General features: G+C 38.0%; 1 protein-coding gene and 1 non-coding gene across 2 annotated transcripts; one reads left to right on the forward strand and one right to left on the reverse strand.

Annotated features, from left to right (window-relative positions):
* Positions 1 to 3,103: 3,103 nt before the first annotated feature.
* Positions 3,104 to 17,495, reverse strand: LOC141639650 (uncharacterized). Its single transcript, XM_074448725.1, has 5 exons — positions 17,073 to 17,495; positions 5,877 to 7,174; positions 4,641 to 4,896; positions 3,438 to 4,546; positions 3,104 to 3,209 (listed from the first exon to the last, which is right to left on the reverse strand). Exons 1-5 carry the CDS (start codon positions 17,493 to 17,495, stop codon positions 3,104 to 3,106), a joined length of 3,192 nt encoding a protein of 1,063 aa, XP_074304826.1.
* Positions 16,825 to 16,931, forward strand: LOC141639651 (small nucleolar RNA R71). Its single transcript, XR_012542618.1, has one exon. It is a non-coding gene; the product is annotated as a small nucleolar RNA R71 (small nucleolar RNA).
* Positions 17,496 to 20,043: the final 2,548 nt, after the last annotated feature.

Raw genomic sequence — 20,043 nt, forward strand, 5'->3', positions numbered from 1 at the left:
ACACTTATTTATAGACATTTGAGGGCAATTTAGGGAAATAAATTAACATGTTTTTGGTGGTTTTTGTCATTTTTTAATTTTTTTTAATTGAATTTATAAAATGAATGCAATGCATGTTCTATTCTATATGCGATATTTAAATTACGATGTAAGCTACACTATATGGATGCAATGTCTATATGTGACAATATATTACAAAGTGGAAATCTAATGCAATCCTATATGAATGCAACTATGTGAGTTACCAACTAAATGCATGCGAAAAATTAAACATGTATGAGAGATTTTGGATAGAAGGAAGAGATCATACTTATCATTTTGGATTGAAAAAGGAGGAAAATAGGCCACCAACTCAGCCTCTCGGGACTAGGAGTCCATCTCATCATCATCATAATTCTCTCCGGTGCTAAACTCGGAGCCCGGAATCAAGTCATCGGGGTTGAAGGTGAAGTCACCTCCACTACCGCCGCCCATGAGACCTCTCGTGAAGTCTCCACTCATGTTCATCACACCGCCATCACCTCCCGTAGTAGCATCTCCCATAAAGGCCCCACCGGACCCCGAAGCACCCACATCACTAGCAAAGTAGGGCCGAATGCCCCCTACCCAATGGGCGTTATGCCCCTCCGGTGGAAAGATAGGGGCGTAAAAGTAGTCCGGTTGGAGGTTAAGACCTCCGTGGACCATCCTCCCGTCCTTGGGGTAGTTCCCGTCGGGCCAAGTGAAGTATGAAGGGTGTGGGGCATCGAATGGGATGTAGTCCCGTCTACAAAAGTCGTCGTAGATCGGGTACGTACTGGTGGATTGATCATAGTAAATGCGGTCTAATTTCCGCCCCATTACTTCCCTCTCACTAGCGGCCTTTGCCGCGGCAATGTCCATCCTCTCCATCCACTCGGTAAGAGAAGGTGGTAAGGGAGGATAGGAAGGTTGGCTCGAGGAGGACCCCTCACCTTGTTGGAATTGCCATGGTGGGGGTTGGTGGGTTTGAGGTGGGTATTGGAGGGAGGAAGGAGTGTCCACTCTACGGTCTCGTGTATAAACACGTGGAATAATAGGAGGAGGTTGGTCGGTGGGTGGTTCTTCTTCAATTTCAAGGAGGTAGTCATCCTTGTCCTTCTCAATTTTGATTGCCGTGACATTGGAGAGTGGGATAGAATTCTTGTAATTGATTTGCCAATACTCCTTGTCGTCAATGGGGTTTTCCTTAAGCCAACCAAGCTTGGTGCCCAAGTAATGCTTGGTTAAATAAGTGTCCCCGAGTATCCAATTCATGGTAGAAAGGTCTACCGGACGGTCCAAATTACGGGCAATACGGGTGATGATGCCACCCACATGTATTGGGACCTTTTGCCCCGGGGAACTAGCAATCTTAGACAAATGAATGGCAAGGTGGTGAGCCACATTAATTCTGAAGGGGGTGGGTTTTGTAAACAAGTAGGACCCCAATATTTCAAGTTCATTGGTCCGGAAAACCCACGGCTCATCCACCGCAAGGACAGTGCATCCCATAAATCGATGCCACACCCGAATAACGGGGTTGTGGCAACTAATTGCGGGCCTTTTCACTCCAACTATATCCTCAAGGCCGGAAATTGCCTTCCACACTCGGGAATAATGGAAATCAGTGGGCGGGTTATGTGATGGGGCATTTTCCAACTCAAACATGTTAGCCAACCGACCCAATGTAATATTGTGCTCCCGGTTCATAAGGCGGAAACTAAGGGTAGCCACCAAATTTGTTTGTCGGTGCTTTGTAATCCGTAGACTACTCAAAAATTCCCAAGTGATTCGGGGGTAAGTATATTCATGCATTGAGTACATTCCCCTCATTCCTACCCCGGCAAAAAGAGCTTCCGTTTCCCTAACTAACCCAAGGGCCGACAAGGAGGGATGATGTAAAAAATTAGTGGGGGTGAGGGGACGATTTTTGAATAGAATAAACTTACCCTTTTGAGTTTGGGTGGTAAACTCAACGGAAGGAAAATCCGGGTCGGGGTTAGTATCGCTAGCGGCTCGAGCAATCAACTCCGCTTGGTCTCTTGCAACGTCGGCTCTAGTCCTTCTTCCCGCCATTGTGAAGAATAGAGGTGATTGGTGAAGGTTGATTGAAGTTTGGTTGAGATTTGAGGGAGTTAGGGTTGAAAAGGGGGAAAACATATGGAGGAATGAAGGAGGAGGTGTTAGGAATGAAATGAGGAATAATAAGAGTCGTGCGTTATATTTTTGGTCTGATCTGTGTGTTCTGCCGGTATGCGAACCGGAAGCCGGTCTGCCGGCTGAACACACGCCCCTTTTTTTAATTTTGTCAATTTTTCCTCAAAGATTTTTGACCTCGCTACCGGTGGATGAACCGGCTGCCGGTCCACCGGTAGAGCACTCCCCTCACTTGAAATTTCCCTTTACCAGGTGTGTCCTCCCGGTGAGCCGGCTGCCGGCCTACCGGCAGAACACTACTTCACTCATAAAATCAACTCTCAATACTCAAGGCATGAGTGCTCTGCTGGTGAGCCGGCTGCCGGCCTACCGACAGAGTACTCCTCTTCACCAGATTTTCAATTTTCTTCAAGTCTTCACGTGTGTCCAGCCGGTGCGCCGGCTGCCGGCCTGCCGGCAAAACACACTCCTATTAGCAGATCTTCGTTTTCTTCAGCTTACTAATGTGTGTCCTGCCGGTGAGCCGGCTGCCGGCCTACCGGCAGAACACAACATTCCTTCAATTTTCAACAAATCAATTTGGCCTCGCTACCGGTAGGGGCACCGGCTGCCGGCCTACCGGCAGGGCACTACACTCAGCTCTTTTTCACTTGTTTTCCTTTAACTTGCTCAATTTTCTTTAACTCGAGATTCGAGCTTTTTCGTTGACCTCAGGATTCGTGTTTTCCGCAACTATGCCGACGCATCATGTCGGGATTTCGGGTCAACGAAAATAATGCTTGTTTTCTTCAAATGTGACCTCCGTCACCAATCCAAAGTTGACAAAGAATGGTTCCAAATCTCTCACTATTAATTTAAAATGCATGCTAGATACAAATCTCATGGGTTGCCTCCCATGTAGCGCCCTTGTTTTACGTCGTAGGCTCGACGGAGTCATGAATCACATTCAATTATGGGGAAGATAGGTATTGATGGAGCTCACATTCTTCATGATAGGGGTTCCGGCAATGTAATGCTTGAGCCTTTGCCCGTTTACTTTGAAAGCTTGATCTCTATCGGATATTTCAATTGCCCCATGGGGAAAAACTCGGACCACGGTGAAAGGTCCCGACCACTTTGACTTAAGCTTCCCCGAAAATAACTTGAACCTTGAGTTAAAGAGGAGGACCAACTCTCCCACCTCGAATTCTCTCCTCAAAATTTTCTTGTCATGAAACTTCTTAGTCTTCTCCTTGTAAATTCTTGAGCTCTCATAAGCCTCTAGCCTAAACTCTTCTAACTCATTGATGTCAAGAAGCCTCTTTTCTCCGGCACTCTTCAAGTCAAAGTTTAGAAGTCGGATTGCCCAATGTGCCTTGTGCTCCAACTCTACCGGTAAGTGACAAGGCTTTTCGTACACCAACCGGAACGGTGAAGTTCCTATCGGTGTTTTGAAAGCGGTCCGGTAAGCCCATAATGCATCGTTGAGCTTAGTTGACCAATCCTTCCTTGACCGGCTCACGGTCTTCTCAAGAATCATCTTAATCTCACGGTTTGAGATTTCGGCTTGTCCGTTTGCTTGTGGGTGGTAGGCAAGACTACGCCTATGTTGCACCCCATGTTTCTTTAGAAGAGCATCTAGAGTCCTTTCCTGAAAATGAGTCCCACGATCACTAATCACAATACTTGGAACCCCAAACCTTGGAAATATGATTGTTTCCATGAGTTTTGTCACCGACTTTGCATCACAAGTTTTTGTTGGGATAGCTTCAACCCATTTGCTCACATAATTCACCGCAACAAGGATGTACTCATATCCATTGGATGATGGAAAAGGACCTTGATAGTCAATTCCCCATATATCAAACAACTCTACCTCTAGGATGTAGTTCATTGGCATCTCATGCCTCCTTGAAATATTGCCGCTTCGTTGGCACTTATCACACCCCTTGACATAGGTTGTCACATCATGAAATAGGGAAGGCCAAAAGAAACCGCATTGGAGCACCCTTGCGGCGGTCTTTATTGAACTACCATGCCCTCCACTTGGCATATCATGGCAATGCGAAATTATCGGCTTCACCTCTTCACTTGGAATGCACCTCCTAATTATCCCATCCGCACAAGATTTGTATAAGCAAGGCTCATCCCAAAAATATTGCCTTAGATCATGAAATAATTTCTTCCTCTTATGCGAGTCATAATCATATGGGATTATCCCGGAGACCAAATAATTGACAATATTCGCATACCACGGTGCTTCACCCAAACTTAGGGACAACAAGTGGTCATCGGGCAAATAATCATTGATAGGAAGCCCATTGTCAACATTGAGGTTGATTAGTCGGGATAAATGGTCGGCCACCACATTTTCAACTCCTTTTTTTATCCCTAATCTCCATGTCAAACTCTTGGAGAAGTAATATCCACCTAATTAACCGAGGTTTGGACTCCTTCTTGATGAGTAAGTGTCTCAAAGCAACATGATCGGTGAACACTATTACCTTAGCTCCCACCAAATAGGTCCGGAACTTCTCCATAGCAAAAACTACGGCCAAGAGCTCATTTTCCGTTGTTGAGTAATTGGTTTGAGCTTCATCAAGAGTTTTGCTTGCATAATGAATTGCATGCACCTTTCCATCCATCCTTTGGCCTAAAACCGCGCCTAAAGCTTGATCGCTTGCATCGCACATTAACTCAAATGGCAAGTTCCAATCCGGAGGTTGTATGATTGGAGCACTTGTCAAAGCTTCCTTCAACCTATTAAAAGCATCAAGACATCGGTTAGAGAACACAAAAGGAGTATTTTTGGCTAACAACTCGGTCAAAGGTCTCGCAATCTTGGAGAAGTCCTTGATGAAGCGGCGATAAAAGCCCGCATGTCCAAGGAAACTTCTCACTCCTTGACATTGGTGGGAGGTGGGAGACTAGCAATGACCTCGATCTTAGCCTTATCAACTTCTATTCCACGATTTGACACTATGTGTCCCAACACAACACCTTCTTGTACCATAAAATGGCACTTCTCCCAATTAAGCACAAGGTGAGACTCTTAACACTTGCTCAAAATTTTCTCCAAATTTGTCAAACAACTCTCAAAACTTTTCCCAACAACCGCAAAATCATCCATGAAAACTTCCATTTCTTGTTCAACGAAATCGGAGAAAATTGACATCATAGCTCTTTGAAAGGTAGATGGTGCATTACATAGCCCAAATAGCATCCTCCTATATGCATAGGTTCCAAATGGACAAGTAAAGGTGGTCTTTTCTTGGTCACTTGGATGGATAGGGATTTGGAAGAATCCCGAATAGCCATCCAAGAAGCAAAAGTAGTTGTGTTGAGCTAATCTTTCTAACATTTGGTCCATGAACGGTAAGGGAAAGTGATCCTTCCGGGTGGATTTGTTCAACTTTCTATAATCCACACACATCCTCCACCCGGTTACCATCCTCGTGGGAATCAATTCATTTTTGTCATTTCGCACTACCGTCATTCCTCCCTTTTTAGGAACTACGTAAACCGGGCTTACCCACCTACTATCCGAAATAGGATAGATAATGCCGGCATCAAGTAGCTTGAGGACCTATTTCCTCACAACTTCTTTCATTATGGGGTTAAGCCTTCTTTGTGCCTCAATGGAGGATGCATCCTCATTTTCAAGTAGAATTTTATGAGTGCACAAAGAGGGACTAATCCCCTTGAGGTCACCAATTGTGTACCCAAGGACACCCTTAAACCTTTTGAGCAAAGAAATTAGTTTTGAGGTTTGGGTGTCATCAAGTGCACTATTGATGATGACGGGAAAAGTGGAATTATCACCGAGAAATTCATATTTCAAAGAAGAGGGAAGAGGTTTAAGTTCAACCGTAGGAGGAGACGTGGAACTCTCCTCCTTCTTACCAACTTCCAACACTTCAAACTTGGGAGCTTGTTCATAAATTGGAGCGGAATCCAACATCCACACATATGCAAGAGTCTCAACATCTTTGTCATCAACTTCATACCCACTAACAAGACAAGTCTCCAAAGGATCCATAGAGGAAGCTTTTGGGTCATGATTCTCCATGGGATTCTCTAGAATGTCTACGATGCAACAAGTGTCACCTAGAGATGGGGCTTCCATGGACTTGTGGAGTTCAAATTTCACTCTATCTTCACCCACTTGCAAAGATAACTTGCCACTCTTCACATCGATCATAGCTCCACCGGTGGCAAGACAAGGTCGCCCCAAGATAATAGGCACATTGTAGTCCTCGGGCATATCCATTACAAAGAAATCGCATGGTATGACAAGCTTCCCAACAACCAAGGGTACATCTTCAATCACACCAATGGGAAATTTAACCAACCGATCGACTAGTTGAAGTGAAACTCTAGTTGGTTTCAAATCTCCCAAATCAAGCCTCTTGAAGATAAAAAGAGGCATGAGGCTCACACTAGCCCCCAAGTCACACAATGCTCTTTTAATAGCCACCCCTTGGATAGAACAAGGAATCGAGAAGCTACCCGGATCTTCTAGCTTGTTTGGAAGCTTGTTGGTGTGAGTGAGAATAGCACTACATTCCTTAGAGAGGTTGATGGTTTGCACCTCCCCATTCTTCCTTTTTAAAGTGACAAGTTCCTTAAGAAACTTACCATATGATGGAATTTCGATAATCATATCAAGGAAAGGAATCGTGACATTCATCCCCTTCAAGATCTCAACAAACTTCTCATATTTCTTTTCAAGCCTAGGCCTTGCAAGCCTTTGTGGAAAGGGTACCGGTGCTACATACTCCCTTGGTGGTAGAGTACATTCTTTGGCCTTAGTTGCAATAGGTTCATCTTGCTTTGGAGGATCAACCATCTCCACCTCCTTAGACTTCTCCACCCTAATCTCATCTTCTTCCACAACTTCAACCGGGTGCTCTTTCACTACTTCACTAGACACCCTCTTCCTCTTCCATTTAGGAGATTTCTCAACCTCCTCCAATTGCTTTCCACTCCTCAAAAATTCCGCATTAATCTCCCTTGGGTTAACCGTATTACCCGGAAACTTCCCCGGATTTTGAGCCAATTGCCCCAATTGTTGAGAATGTTGGGAAATGTGTCCTCAACAATAGTGCGATCACATGATTTAAATATCATTATTAAATCTCATTTTAAAGAATACAATTGGGAAGTAATTTTTACTGTCAACTGGTCAACATATATCGGTAATGATTGGCTGACTAGAGTTTGACATTACTGTCGTGCGACGGTGGTGATCAGTTGACCCCCTAGGTCATACCTATAGGGCAACACTCTTAATTGATCATTTAATTAATCGTATAACGTTACGAGTTAATTAAATTACTTGAAAAATTGACGGACGATTTTGGAAGTAAAATTTACGTATCACATTGAAATGTGATTAAATGAGATACGGTCTGAGTAATCAAATTGTATCATTATTCGGATGAAATTATTGTTTAAAGAAACAATTGAAATTGAATGAATTATTATAAATACAATTTGTTGTGATTTATATATTGGTAAAATATTTTGGTACAAGTAATTGTGAATTACTAAGTCGATTTTTGTATGTGACGTATTTTTAATAATACGTTGATTTTTAATATGTTAAAAATGCACAACAAATTTATGTAACATATGACATGTGACATAAGTCAAAATTGACAAAAATAATATGGATCCCATATTGTAAGTGTACCGAAATTAAGAGGGAATTAGGCTAAATATTGTGTTGTTTAAATTAGTGGAAAACACAATCATTTATATTATAGCCTAGCCATGCAACCCTAGTTTGCATTTTGAAGGCAAACAAGAGCATGCATTGGGTCTTTTGCTTCCCCCTTCCCCTCTTCCCTCCTACCCGGTTTCACCATAGAAAAGGCAAAAGGATTTTTGTCTTATTTTTGATATACACTACATGCATGAGTGTGTAAATTATTCATTCATTCCAACTTATCAAAAATAAAGATTTTAGAAAGAGAAAATTACCTTCCATTCTCCTCTCTCTCAACCGGTTTTGAGAGCAAAACCCAAATACTTTTGGGTCATTTTTCTACAAGAATTAATATTATCTAGTACTTATAATATTAATTTTAATTAAGAGTAAGCTTTGGGTATAATTCCTTGGGAGAGATCCTACACTTGGGTCTTTGTTCATCCAAAAGGAAAGCTCAAGAACAAAAGAGAAGGAGATCTCTTTTGTGCCCATAAGAACCGAAATTACAATGTAAGGATGATTTCTTCTTTATTTTGCTAATTAGTTTGCATGCATAAGATCATTAGTTAATTTTATGACAAATTAAATTAAAGAATATATGAATATGTAAGTATATAGATCTACTTTTCCTTCAATAGGTATCAAGAGCCATGGTTGTTTGCATGCAAATCGGTTAAAAGTTTTTCCGAGTTATAAGAATAACATATAAAACTTGAATAATTTTTGTTATTATGAGATATCACGAAATTAATTTATGCATGTTAAATTTCTGGTCCTAAAGTGTTTTTAGGATATTTTGGTTCATTTACGGATTTTTATTGTTCATATTATACAATAATGGCATTTAAATGTGATTTTATGAGTAAAAATATCATTTTCGGTCTAAAATTAGCTATTCTTCGAATTTTCCAGTGATTTTTGGATATGTTGTCACATATATTATTTTGAGATATCCTGTAAATTTTCATAATTTTTGGACTTGTTATGCTCGAAAAATGGATTTTTCATTATTAAATTCGGATTTAGGTGAAAAATAGGTTAATATGAGATAAATTTCGAATCTGGTCATAGAAATTTAGTATGTTGTCACATGCAATTTTACAATATGTGTAAAATAATGAGCTATAATGAAGTCTTTTTGCATGATTTATGGATTTTGAAGAAAAATAGCATAAATAGTGACATTATTAGTGAAAAATTAATAAAACATAATCTATGACTAAGGAAAAACATTATATGTTGAATTTTATTATCTTTTTCAGATCTAAAATTGAAAATTTAATGAATATAATATTTCCCATGTTTTTATGATTATTTTATTAAAAACCGATAAACCGCAACATTGTTTTTCCGGAAAAATTTCGAAATTTTTTGACCTAAGGTTTTGAACATTATGAGTGTCATGGTATTTTTCCAGAATGTTCATGAGTTTAAATTTCAAATTTCAAATTTATTTGAAATTTTGTGATTTATTTGAAGTTTATAGCTTATTTTTGTAATTTTTAGTCCATTAATGAACAATTTTATAAATATGAGTTAATTATGGTCAAATAATTAGTGAAGACTAAATTTTGAGTCCTAAGAGGTTAGGGTAATTAACTTATGCATAAATATGAATTTATGTAATTTTTGTGATTGTAAAATGTTGAAATCACGCAAATCGTAAAAACCGAGTAATATACGATATTGGCTAATTAAAGGCGATTTAGCATAAAATTGGGCATGTTCATACATATTATAATGCTGAATTTTCTTTATGATTGTCATAATTTTAATTTATGTAATTTTTGAATTATGTAATTTTACTTAGTATGGCCTTAGTTTTTAATTGGTATTTCCCGAAATATATGGGAATATCGATTCGGTTGTAATTTTATTGTGATCTCGTATCACCGTTTTGTAATTTAATAGATTTATTTTATTTTAGTTACAAATGTATAATAGGAAATTATGTAATTTATTATGTAATTTTATTCATTCCGGAGTTCCCAAAGACGGATTTCTTCAAGAATGGCGATACATAAAGACGGTGTTACCTCGAGATGCGTGTCACAACCGAAGTTCAAGGGACCAATGGAGTTGGTTTCCGAATATGTAATAGTTAAATAGTTTTTCTATTTTAGGAAAGGCCATACTAGGATTTATTTATTTTTATGCTTGCATTTTATTTTATGTCGCATGCATCGCTAAATCGCCATAACTAAAACATGCATCTTCTTTCATCGAGTTAATCGACCGTGTCAATTAAAATTATCGTAGTTCACCGCTTTAGTTCACTTAAAACGTGATAGATAATGAATTGACATGACCTCTCGCTAAAACAATCAATTGAGACATAGCCTTACCAAATAGTAGAAACCATGAAAACCTATTTCGCGAGGGAGTGCACTCGGCTACCCCGGGGTACAAACCTTGTTACGTAGGGGAAGTGGGTGATAAATGTCTATCCACCGAATTCATGTTGATAAGGGTTTAATCGGCTACCCCGTGCCTAAGTTAATGTGGGTTTCGATAATGGACACATTTATTCGAAATTTGGATTGAACTCAACAAAAGTTATTGATAAGGGTTTCATCGGCTACCCCGTGCCCTTGTTGATGTGTTTTGGGCTATAGATAAACATTAGAGTAATTTTATCGACCAAGAGTTCTAAAAGTAGAATCGATTAAAAGGTTAATCCACCGAGTTATATTGATAAAGGTTTCATCGGCTACCCCGTGCCTAAGTTGATATGAATTTGGGTCTTGGAATCATTTATCTAGTTGGGTAGAGGTCACTAGAAAAATGCATAAAACTTGTTTAAATCATACATTTTACAAGTATTATTAAAACGATAAATGTTAAGTTTTCCACTATTCCGTTTTTATATTGTTCTATTTCTTTACCACAATTCATATACGATATCATTTCGATTTTGATACAAATCTCCATTAAAACATCGTAACTAAAGACAAAATTTGAATTTGCTTCTAAAACCTCAAACAAACCATTGCTAAGGATCTCTTGTAAAGAGTATAGATTAAAGTTATTCATTATCAAACAGGTTTTTTGATTCTTGACTAACACTTCTACTTACAATGGATTATGTTTCATATACTTAATTGAGTTAAGTACCTTGAAGCGATAAATTGTTTTGGTGATTAGATTTTCAGAATTCGTAATTGACCAAAATAACGCAACCACTTCAATGAAAGTTTTAAGACTAACGAACAAATGAAGAGTAATCTTCATAAATTCAATTTTGCTTCTCAAAGCAAAGACTCATTGAAATGAGTGGGAGCATTCTCTTAAACCGTTAAGATGAGGACGAGGTTCAAGAAGTAAAGATGATAATGGAATTGATACAAGGTAATGTTAAAAGTAAAGTCATTGAGAAATGACGATACTAAACCTATCAATCCCGACCAATAAAGTTTCCATTGTCTTAAATGTTGGACACAAGAAAGGAAACTACCCCAAATTATTGAAGAATCAACAAGTTAGTTGTGGGACATCTAATGTGACCTTCTTCTTTAAATGTTTATTTGATTAAACACAAATTTTGCTAGTACCACTTCGTCAATATTAGAAACCAGTGGAGGTTTTCATCATTGTACTTGATACATAGGATGATTAGAATATGACGACTAGCAACAATAATGTCGACAGATAGAGTAATTGTGTACTCAATCTAGTTTTTGGATTTAAAGTTGTACTTAATTGTGACTATTAAGTGCATAAACTCTAAATAAGAATATAAACTTATTAAGATACAAAAGAGGTTTCACTTTTGTGACCCTATACACCACGATTTGATGTATGGCTAGCCCATTATCAAGGTGATTATATTCTAAACCAAACTAGAAAGATATATCATGTAGATGATGTAAGACTCAAATTGGTAACCCAAGATTAAACCTTAAAATTATGGAATGATGAACGCAAAGAGTTATCGAGTACTCTTGAAACCATTAGATTCTTAATGGTATATGCGTATCTTGTATTCAAAGCAAGATGTCTCGTGCCTTTTGGTTGAAAAGGAGATCGAGGTTGTAAATCATTGATCCAAGTAGGTTGATCATTTTCTTTACCAACGATTTAAGTTAATGCTAATGTGTTCACTTAATAAGGTAAATAGAGAAATCCTTCAAGAATGTTCAAAGAGTTCAAGGAATCACGATTTAGTCGTGATGGGATTATCAAAGTGAAGACTTTGATATAAGCCAAATGAATTGTGATATAGTATCACAAATTAATCTCTCTTAGCACGCATTATGGAATAATGTGTGGTTGGATAAGAATTCAAACGCTATTCGATATGGTTTGGACTTCAATCAAGTTACTTTGAGTTACTTGATCCTTTTGGGGAATTTATCATTTTTGTCTAAATTATTTTTCCACTAAATCATATGAGATATGAAATGGTAATGTACCATGTTTGTAAGTTTTCACAAGAAACAAATGCTCATTTTTCCCTTGCAATTATCACGAGTACGACGGGTTTGCGGCTCGTGAAGCTGTCTTTCTAAAATACAAGTTTATTTCTAGAAGACAGAGTGGGAGAAATTATTCAAGAGCCACAAAGAATGTTATGTTGCAAGAAACTGGTCTTTCTTGGCTACATGAGACGTTTAGTGTAAGACATTGTTTCTTCAAAACCTAGGAGGTTAGAGTCATCACTTGTCAAAAGATGATGAATTCATGTTACTTTTAAGAAAGTAAAGAGCTTATAACTTACAAAAGAAATTGTTTGATTCAAGTTGATTACTTCTAGAAAGTAATAAATATATGACTTACATAAGAGTGTTTAAGTCAAAACTCAATACAAGGCTTAGAGCCATGAAAATCCGAAACAAAAGGGCTTGATTAGTGACAAAGGATTTTGCACTAATAAAGAGAGATTTCAATGCAATATTGGTTGCAAAGGGTTTTGCACTAATTGAAATGCTTAAGTCTATTTGGATCTTCTTAGGGATTGTGTTTCATTAAAAGGATACGCATACAGAATGTGAATCTAAAACCCACTTCTTCAAAAGAAGGTATGTATTCAATACATGTCATGAGTTTTATAGATTCTTACAATCCTAAGATAATGTGAAACTTAAGAGAGAATCTTAAGTAGGACATCAATGAGTTGGAATAAATGATTTGGTCATGTTATAAAACTTTTCTCGATAAGTCGAGAAGTTGTGTTTATACATGGAGTTTAGTGGGAGTTACGAAATTTTATTTAGTCCGATATGTGGATGACATATTGATCATTGAGAATGATTTAAGACTTTTGGAGTAATATAATACATCTTTAAATATCCAGATTTATGAAGATAAATCTACATGATATTGGCGTCAATAAGAAGTCTTATGTTGATAAGATTCATGACTAGTTCAATTAAATTGAACATATTTGATTGATTCCATTTGCTTCCGCTGCCGGATTAATTAAATAAGTAATGATGTATAACACTTCATATACTTTGAGTATGATGAATTATTTTTCAAAATCGAATTTAAGTAATCTTTACCAAGTAAGCCATAAAGATTACCCTTAAGTGTTTGCAGAAGCATTAAGGTTATGATGCAAAGTGTTTATGATGCAATTTTGTGTAAGGGTGTTACACAAATGACAATTGACAATTGAGATTGCGCATGGTTCCCGACAAAACCATAATCAAAACACATTAGGATGGTTAATTAAGATACCATTGTGGCAATGTTAAATAAGAAGTAGATTTTCTAGAATCGTTCTAGGCAATAAAGAACAATGAGAGATATTTATAACGGAAATTGAGTACACTTGCAATCATGAGATGTGCAAGAAGGATGAGTCCCGCACACTGTGAAAACAGTGGGAGCTATTCTTAGGCTGGAGAACCTATGTCTTGATTGAATATCGACACATACTCAGAAAGTTTTGTGATGCAAATGTATACATTACAAAGGAAAACGAGTATGTAGTAAGGTTGAGTAAGGTACAAGAAATTGATAAAACCTACTAACCAAAGCCTTCTCAAAGGCTAAACATGATGAGTCATGTCATTTCAATTAAATTGAAATGAACAACTATATACAAGATCAAATTAGATTATAAAACATGAAATAGTAATCAGGCATTGACTATTCATATGTGATAATCGCATTTGTCGTTCGAGTTTTACTTTAAAACTCTTTTATTATACTTTGTTACATCCAAACGGGTTGTAGAGACAATTGAACCCCGTTAAAGTGAACATGGATTAACATTGTATTTGCCCATAGTTACTTACATGAGGTGACGTCTCGAAGTGACTAGAGTGTGATGCGATTGATGGCAAGTTCAAGTGTCATAGAGTCATGTGAGATGACTAGTCGATCACATAGGCAAACTGTTAGGAACTTTTTGTCGGGCCTAATGACCGCTTATAGAGTTCTGGCAAATTTATATAGCCTGGTCGTGGCGAGAGCTGCTATAGTATTCGAATGAGTCGATTCTTTTGACTAAAGACTATTCGCCTAAGATGGCACAGTTTCAGATTAACTTTGATTTGTGTTACTACGACCTTCGTAAATGGGGTCAAATGGGCATATTTTGGGTAATGATGGCTGTGGCTAGTCGAAGGGAATAAGTGCGATAGGAATTGTCCACCCCCTTGTCAGGGTTAAAACAATATCTCAGGGCCACTCGAGGAGTAATGAACTGGAAATGCGTGGCCACGCTCGAAAGGTATCTATGATAGATAAATCCGGTCAAACAGTTATTCTCCAGATCGAGGAAACCACTCTCGATATGATCACTTGCAAGTACGACCTGAAAGACACCTTGCATTGAGTGGGGGATAATAATAGGACAAGAGAATTGGTGACGCACACTTGTCGAGGACAAGTGGGAGATTGTTGGGAAATGTGTCCTCAACAATAGTGCGATCACATGATTTAAATATCATTATTAAATCTCATTTTAAAGAATACAATTGGGAAGTAATTTTTACTATCAACTGGTCAACATATATCGGTAATGATTGGCTGACTAGAGTTTGACATTACTGTCGTGCGACGGTGGTGATCAGTTGACCCCTTAGGTCATACCTATAGGGCAACACTCTTAATTGATCATTTAATTAATCGTATAACGTTACGAGTTAATTAAATTACTTGAAAAATTGACGGACGATTTTGGAAGTAAAATTTACGTATCACATTGAAATGTGATTAAATGAGATACGGTCTGAGTAATCAAATTGTATCATTACTCGGATGAAATTATTGTTTAAAGAAACAATTGAAATTGAATGAATTATTATAAATACAATTTGTTGTGATTTATATATTGATAAAATATTTTGGTACAAGTAATTGTGAATTACTAAGTCGATTTTTGTATGTGACGTATTTTTAATAATACGTTGATTTTTAATATGTTAAAAATGCACAACAAATTTATGTAACATATGACATGTGACATAAGTCAAAATTGACAAAAATAATATGGATCCCATATTGTAAGTGTACCGAAATTAAGAGGGAATTAGGCTAAATATTGTGTTGTTTAAATTAGTGGAAAACACAATCATTTATATTATAGCCTAGCCATGCAACTCTAGTTTGCATTGTGAAGGCAAACAAGAGCATGCATTGGGTCTTTTTCTTTCCCCCCTCTTCCCTCCTACCCGGTTTCACCATAGAAAAGGCAAAAGGATTTTTGTCTTATTTTTTATATACACTACATGCATGAGTGTGTAAATTATTCATTCATTCCAACTTATCAAAAATAAAGATTTTAGAAAGAGAAAATTACCTTCCATTCTCCTCTCTCTCAACCGGTTTTGAGAGCAAAACCCAAATACTTTTGGGTCATTTTTCTACAAGAATTAATATTATCTAGTACTTATAATATTAATTTTAATTAAGAGTAAGCTTTGGGTATAATTCCTTGGGAGAGATCCTACACTTGGGTCTTTGTTCATCCAAAAGGAAAGCTCAAGAACAAAAAAGAAGGAGATCTCTTTTGTGCCCATAAGAACCGAAATTACAATGTAAGGATGATTTCTTCTTTATTTTGCTAATTAGTTTGCATGCATAAGATCATTAGTTAATTTTATGACAAATTAAATTAAAGTATATATGAATATATAAGTATATAGATCTACTTTTCCTTCAGAGAAATTTGGACCACATGAATTTCCGTAGCCTTTTGGGATGCTCGTATTTCATCATTAACCCGGTTTTGTAAGGCAATGTGGTTATCAAGCTTTGAGTCGGATTTTTGATTTGCAATAACCAATTGTTCAAAGGCTTGTTCCCAAGATGCTTTTTGAGAGGTTTGGAAGTTTTGGTTTTGTGGTTGGAAATTTTGGTTTTGTTGTTGATTGAAATTTTATCCCTTGAAACCCCCAAATGATTGTTGGTGTTGGGTGACAAATTGTTTTCCTCGGAAACCGGGTGGAATTTGTCTTTGGAATTGAGAGTTTTGATTGAACCTTTGTTGTTGTTGAGGTTGGGAAGTGGTTGGATTTTGAATGTTTTGTGAAGCATAAGACAAGAAAGGGTGAGTTCTTTTTCCATTGACAAATTGGTTGTTGTTATTATTGTTGAACCCTTGCCTTGCACTTGTGGATTCCCAAATTCCATTTGCTTGCTCATAGCATTCCTCTTGGAGGGGTGAAATCAAGGGACACCCAATGGGAGTATGCCCTTGTTCTCCACACAACTCATAAGACAAGACTTGTCTCATATCGGAGCTTGGTGGTTTTGAATTTAGCAAAGCTACTTGTTGGGTGAGTTCATCTAGCATACCCTTAACCTTTACATTCAAAACCGAATTAGAATCCTTGCTCTTGCCCTTTCTCAATTGCCTATCACTTCCCCATTAAATAGTTCTTGAGGCCATCTCCTCAATTAGCTCTTTTGCCGCTTTATGCCCCAAAATGTCTAAGGCACCTTTTCCCGATCCCGCATCCAATGAAAGCCGAAGGTCTTGAGTCAACCCTTTGTAAAAATTGTTCACTAGCTCGGCCTCGGAGATGCCATGGTGAGGGCATAACCGTTGGAGCTTCTTATACCGTTCCCATGCCTCATATAAGGTCTCATCCTCTTCTTGAGTAAAGCTTTGTAGTTCACTCTTGACTTTGGCCGTTCTTGAGGGTGGAAAATATTTGTTCAAAAATGCCGAAGCCAACTCATCCCATGTCTTGAAGGAATCCGGGTCACAATTCTTCAACCAATCCTTGGCCGAACCCCTAAGTGAACGGGGGAACAACCTAAGGTGTACCGCATCATCGGAGACCCCATTTGACTTGTACATATCACAGTTTTCAAGGAAGTCATTTAGATGATCATTTGGGTTCTCCAAGGGACCTCCTCCAAATTGGTTGTCTTGAACAAGGTCAATCAAGGCATTTTTGATTTCAAAGTTATTAGCTTGAATTCTTGGTCTTTGGATGCTTGGATTGACTATGTGCTTAGGAGCCATACTCTCTCTTATCGGAACCGGATCACCCATGATGTTAGGTTCTTCTTCTAAAACCCCAAAAGGATCTTCAAACACTTCGGTAGCTTCTTGGTAATTACCTTCTTCTATCGGTGGTGTATCTAGTAAACCCCTTCTTCTTAGAGAATTAAGTCTAATTGCCGTGGCTTCAATTTCAAGATCAAGTGGATGTGTTGGTCGACATCTTCTTTGTCGCCTACTCATGCAAAAGACCTAAGCACTTGAAAGAAAGGATTAGTAACAAAGGACTTAGTCTAAACTAGAACAAAAACGATTAATATCAAGCCATAGTCCCCGGCAACGACGCCATTTTGATAGTGGGGTAGAGGTCGTCGTACCCGATCAAACAATTTACTCAACTAATGTAGTAGGGTAGTCGAGGTCGAACCACAAGGAGCAAGGGTGATTACTAATTGTCTAAATTCTTATGCTTAGCTAAGTCGGATAAAACAAAGATGAATTATTAATCTAACAACTAGACTAAACAAAATGAAAGGCAATTCAACAAGAGATGTAAAAATGAGCAAGATAAGACTAAGTTGTAAATCAAATAAATTAAAAGCCTAAGACTCGGTTCTCCCGCAACAATTCATAACTTCATACAATTAATTCCCTAGGCTAATCATAAGGGTAGCAAGGTAAGGGGGAGATGGCTCTAATTCGCCTAGAACCTCCTTCTCGGGTTCGCAGTAGGACACTAGTTATCCCAACTAACCCCCCTCTCGGGTTCGAAAGTCGGTATCCCTAACTCAAAACCCAACAACCCCGAAAATGTGTACTTTCCCAAGGAGGTCAAGAAATTGGTCAAGGTCATGAAGCCCTCATCGTATTCCGGGTCATCCCACTCCCTCTCTCGAGGGTCGATTTCAAACGCTAGTCTAGAGGCACCCTCCCTCGGTTCTCCCTTTCGGTCTCATCCTTAGTTGGTGACAAGGGTCGGTTTCCAAATATCCAACTCACAACCAAACCAACTCTCGTTGGTAGACAAGGGTCAAAAGTCGACACTACCCAAAAACCAAACCTTAAACATGCAAATTCCTCTAAACTACCTTCACCAATTTTCCCCCAACAAATTAGCCTTAATGATAATTAATTAGTGAAATTACCCATACCGGGTCAAACCGAGTCCTAGAAGGAGACTACTCACTAATCATGTTTCTAAAGGCAAGATAAACAACAAAGATGGAGTCTTTAAGCATAAACATGGTGGGAGGATGAATTCTACTTCTAAACATGCAACAATCCAACAATAATTATGAAGAAAGATGATTTAATCTAAAAACAAGGATGAGTAAACTAAAAGACACAATCTTTAACACAATCAACTCAAAGATTGAATCTTTGGGTGTAACCAACAAGGATGAACAAAGGAAAAAGGAGCAAAGAAAAGATGAACAATGTAAAGATGAACAATAGTGAAAACAACAACAATCAAACAACAAAGATGCAAATTTAACATAAACAATCAAACAAACTTCAAAGGAAAAGCAAATGTAAACTAATGAAAATAAGGAGAGAAATAATACCAACTCAATAGCAAGAAAGGAATTAGGATAGAATAATAAAGAAGGAGGAACCTTCAATCTTCTTACAACCCAATTTCAATTACTAACTAATTGAAGAACTTGTCTAATTAAGGAATGATTAACAAAATGATTAACAAAGTTTGAAACTTGGAAAAGGAAATAATTTCAGATCTAGGGTTGTGTGTACAAAGGGTTTAAGGAGGGGGTATTTATAGTCTTTCATAAGATTAAGAAGAAAAGAAGAGAAAAGCCCAATTTCGTCGATTCTTTGCGTCTTCCGGTGGAGGTGGGCCGCTGGTTCTCCTACCGGCAGAACCGTCAAATTAAACAAAATATCTGGCAAGTGTGTTCTGCCGGTGGACCGGCCTGCCGGCAGAACACTGTCTTCATGTCTTTTTCTTCTTCCTTGTGATGTGCTCTGCCGGTTGGCCGGCTGCCGGTGCTCCTACCGGCAGCGAGGTCAAACTTCTTTTTCCTCTTAAACTTCAATTAATTATTCCTGCTGTGTTCTACCGGTGGGCCAGCTGCCGGCCTGCCGGCAGAACACAACACTCAGGTGATTTCTTCAACTTCTTTGCCAAAGCTGGGGGATGTGTTCTGCCGGTGGCCAGACCGGCTGCCGGTCTGCCGGCAGAACACAATACTCAGCATTTTTCACCTCTTCTTCATGTAAAGGAAAATGGAATGCCTTTCTTGCCCCAATTCCTCTATACTCGAATCGGTTCCTGCAGAAGGATACACAAAATCTCAAGTACGGGGATTGGGCACAAAAAGTAAGGAAAGGCACACGAAACCGACTCGATATGAGTCGGAATGCGTAAAAGAAAGAGGGAAATTCGGCGCAAATTAATCGTATATCAATTGATAATTTCACTACCCCCGTTGTTACTTCTGTTATTTTTACTACTCCCGCTCGCTGCTAATATTGTTACTTTGTCTATTCAAATGAGTGATTATTATCATATTACTATATCCAATGTTATTACAATTCTTTTCACTACTAACAGAATTACTTTTACTCTTTAAGTATCCAATGAGTGATTACTATATCCAATTAAGGTTACTTTTATTACTCTCACTACTCGAAATAAATATATTATTATATATATGCATTAAATATATTACATATATGCATTAAATTAGTTAAGTCGAAATAATTATTGAATATTATATTTTTTGGAAATCTAGCTTGATTTATTTACTTTTTAATAGTTTTCAAAATATAA

Source organism: Silene latifolia, unplaced genomic scaffold, assembly GCF_048544455.1.
Source record: "Silene latifolia isolate original U9 population unplaced genomic scaffold, ASM4854445v1 scaffold_505, whole genome shotgun sequence".
Classification (NCBI taxonomy): Eukaryota; Viridiplantae; Streptophyta; class Magnoliopsida; order Caryophyllales; family Caryophyllaceae; genus Silene; species Silene latifolia.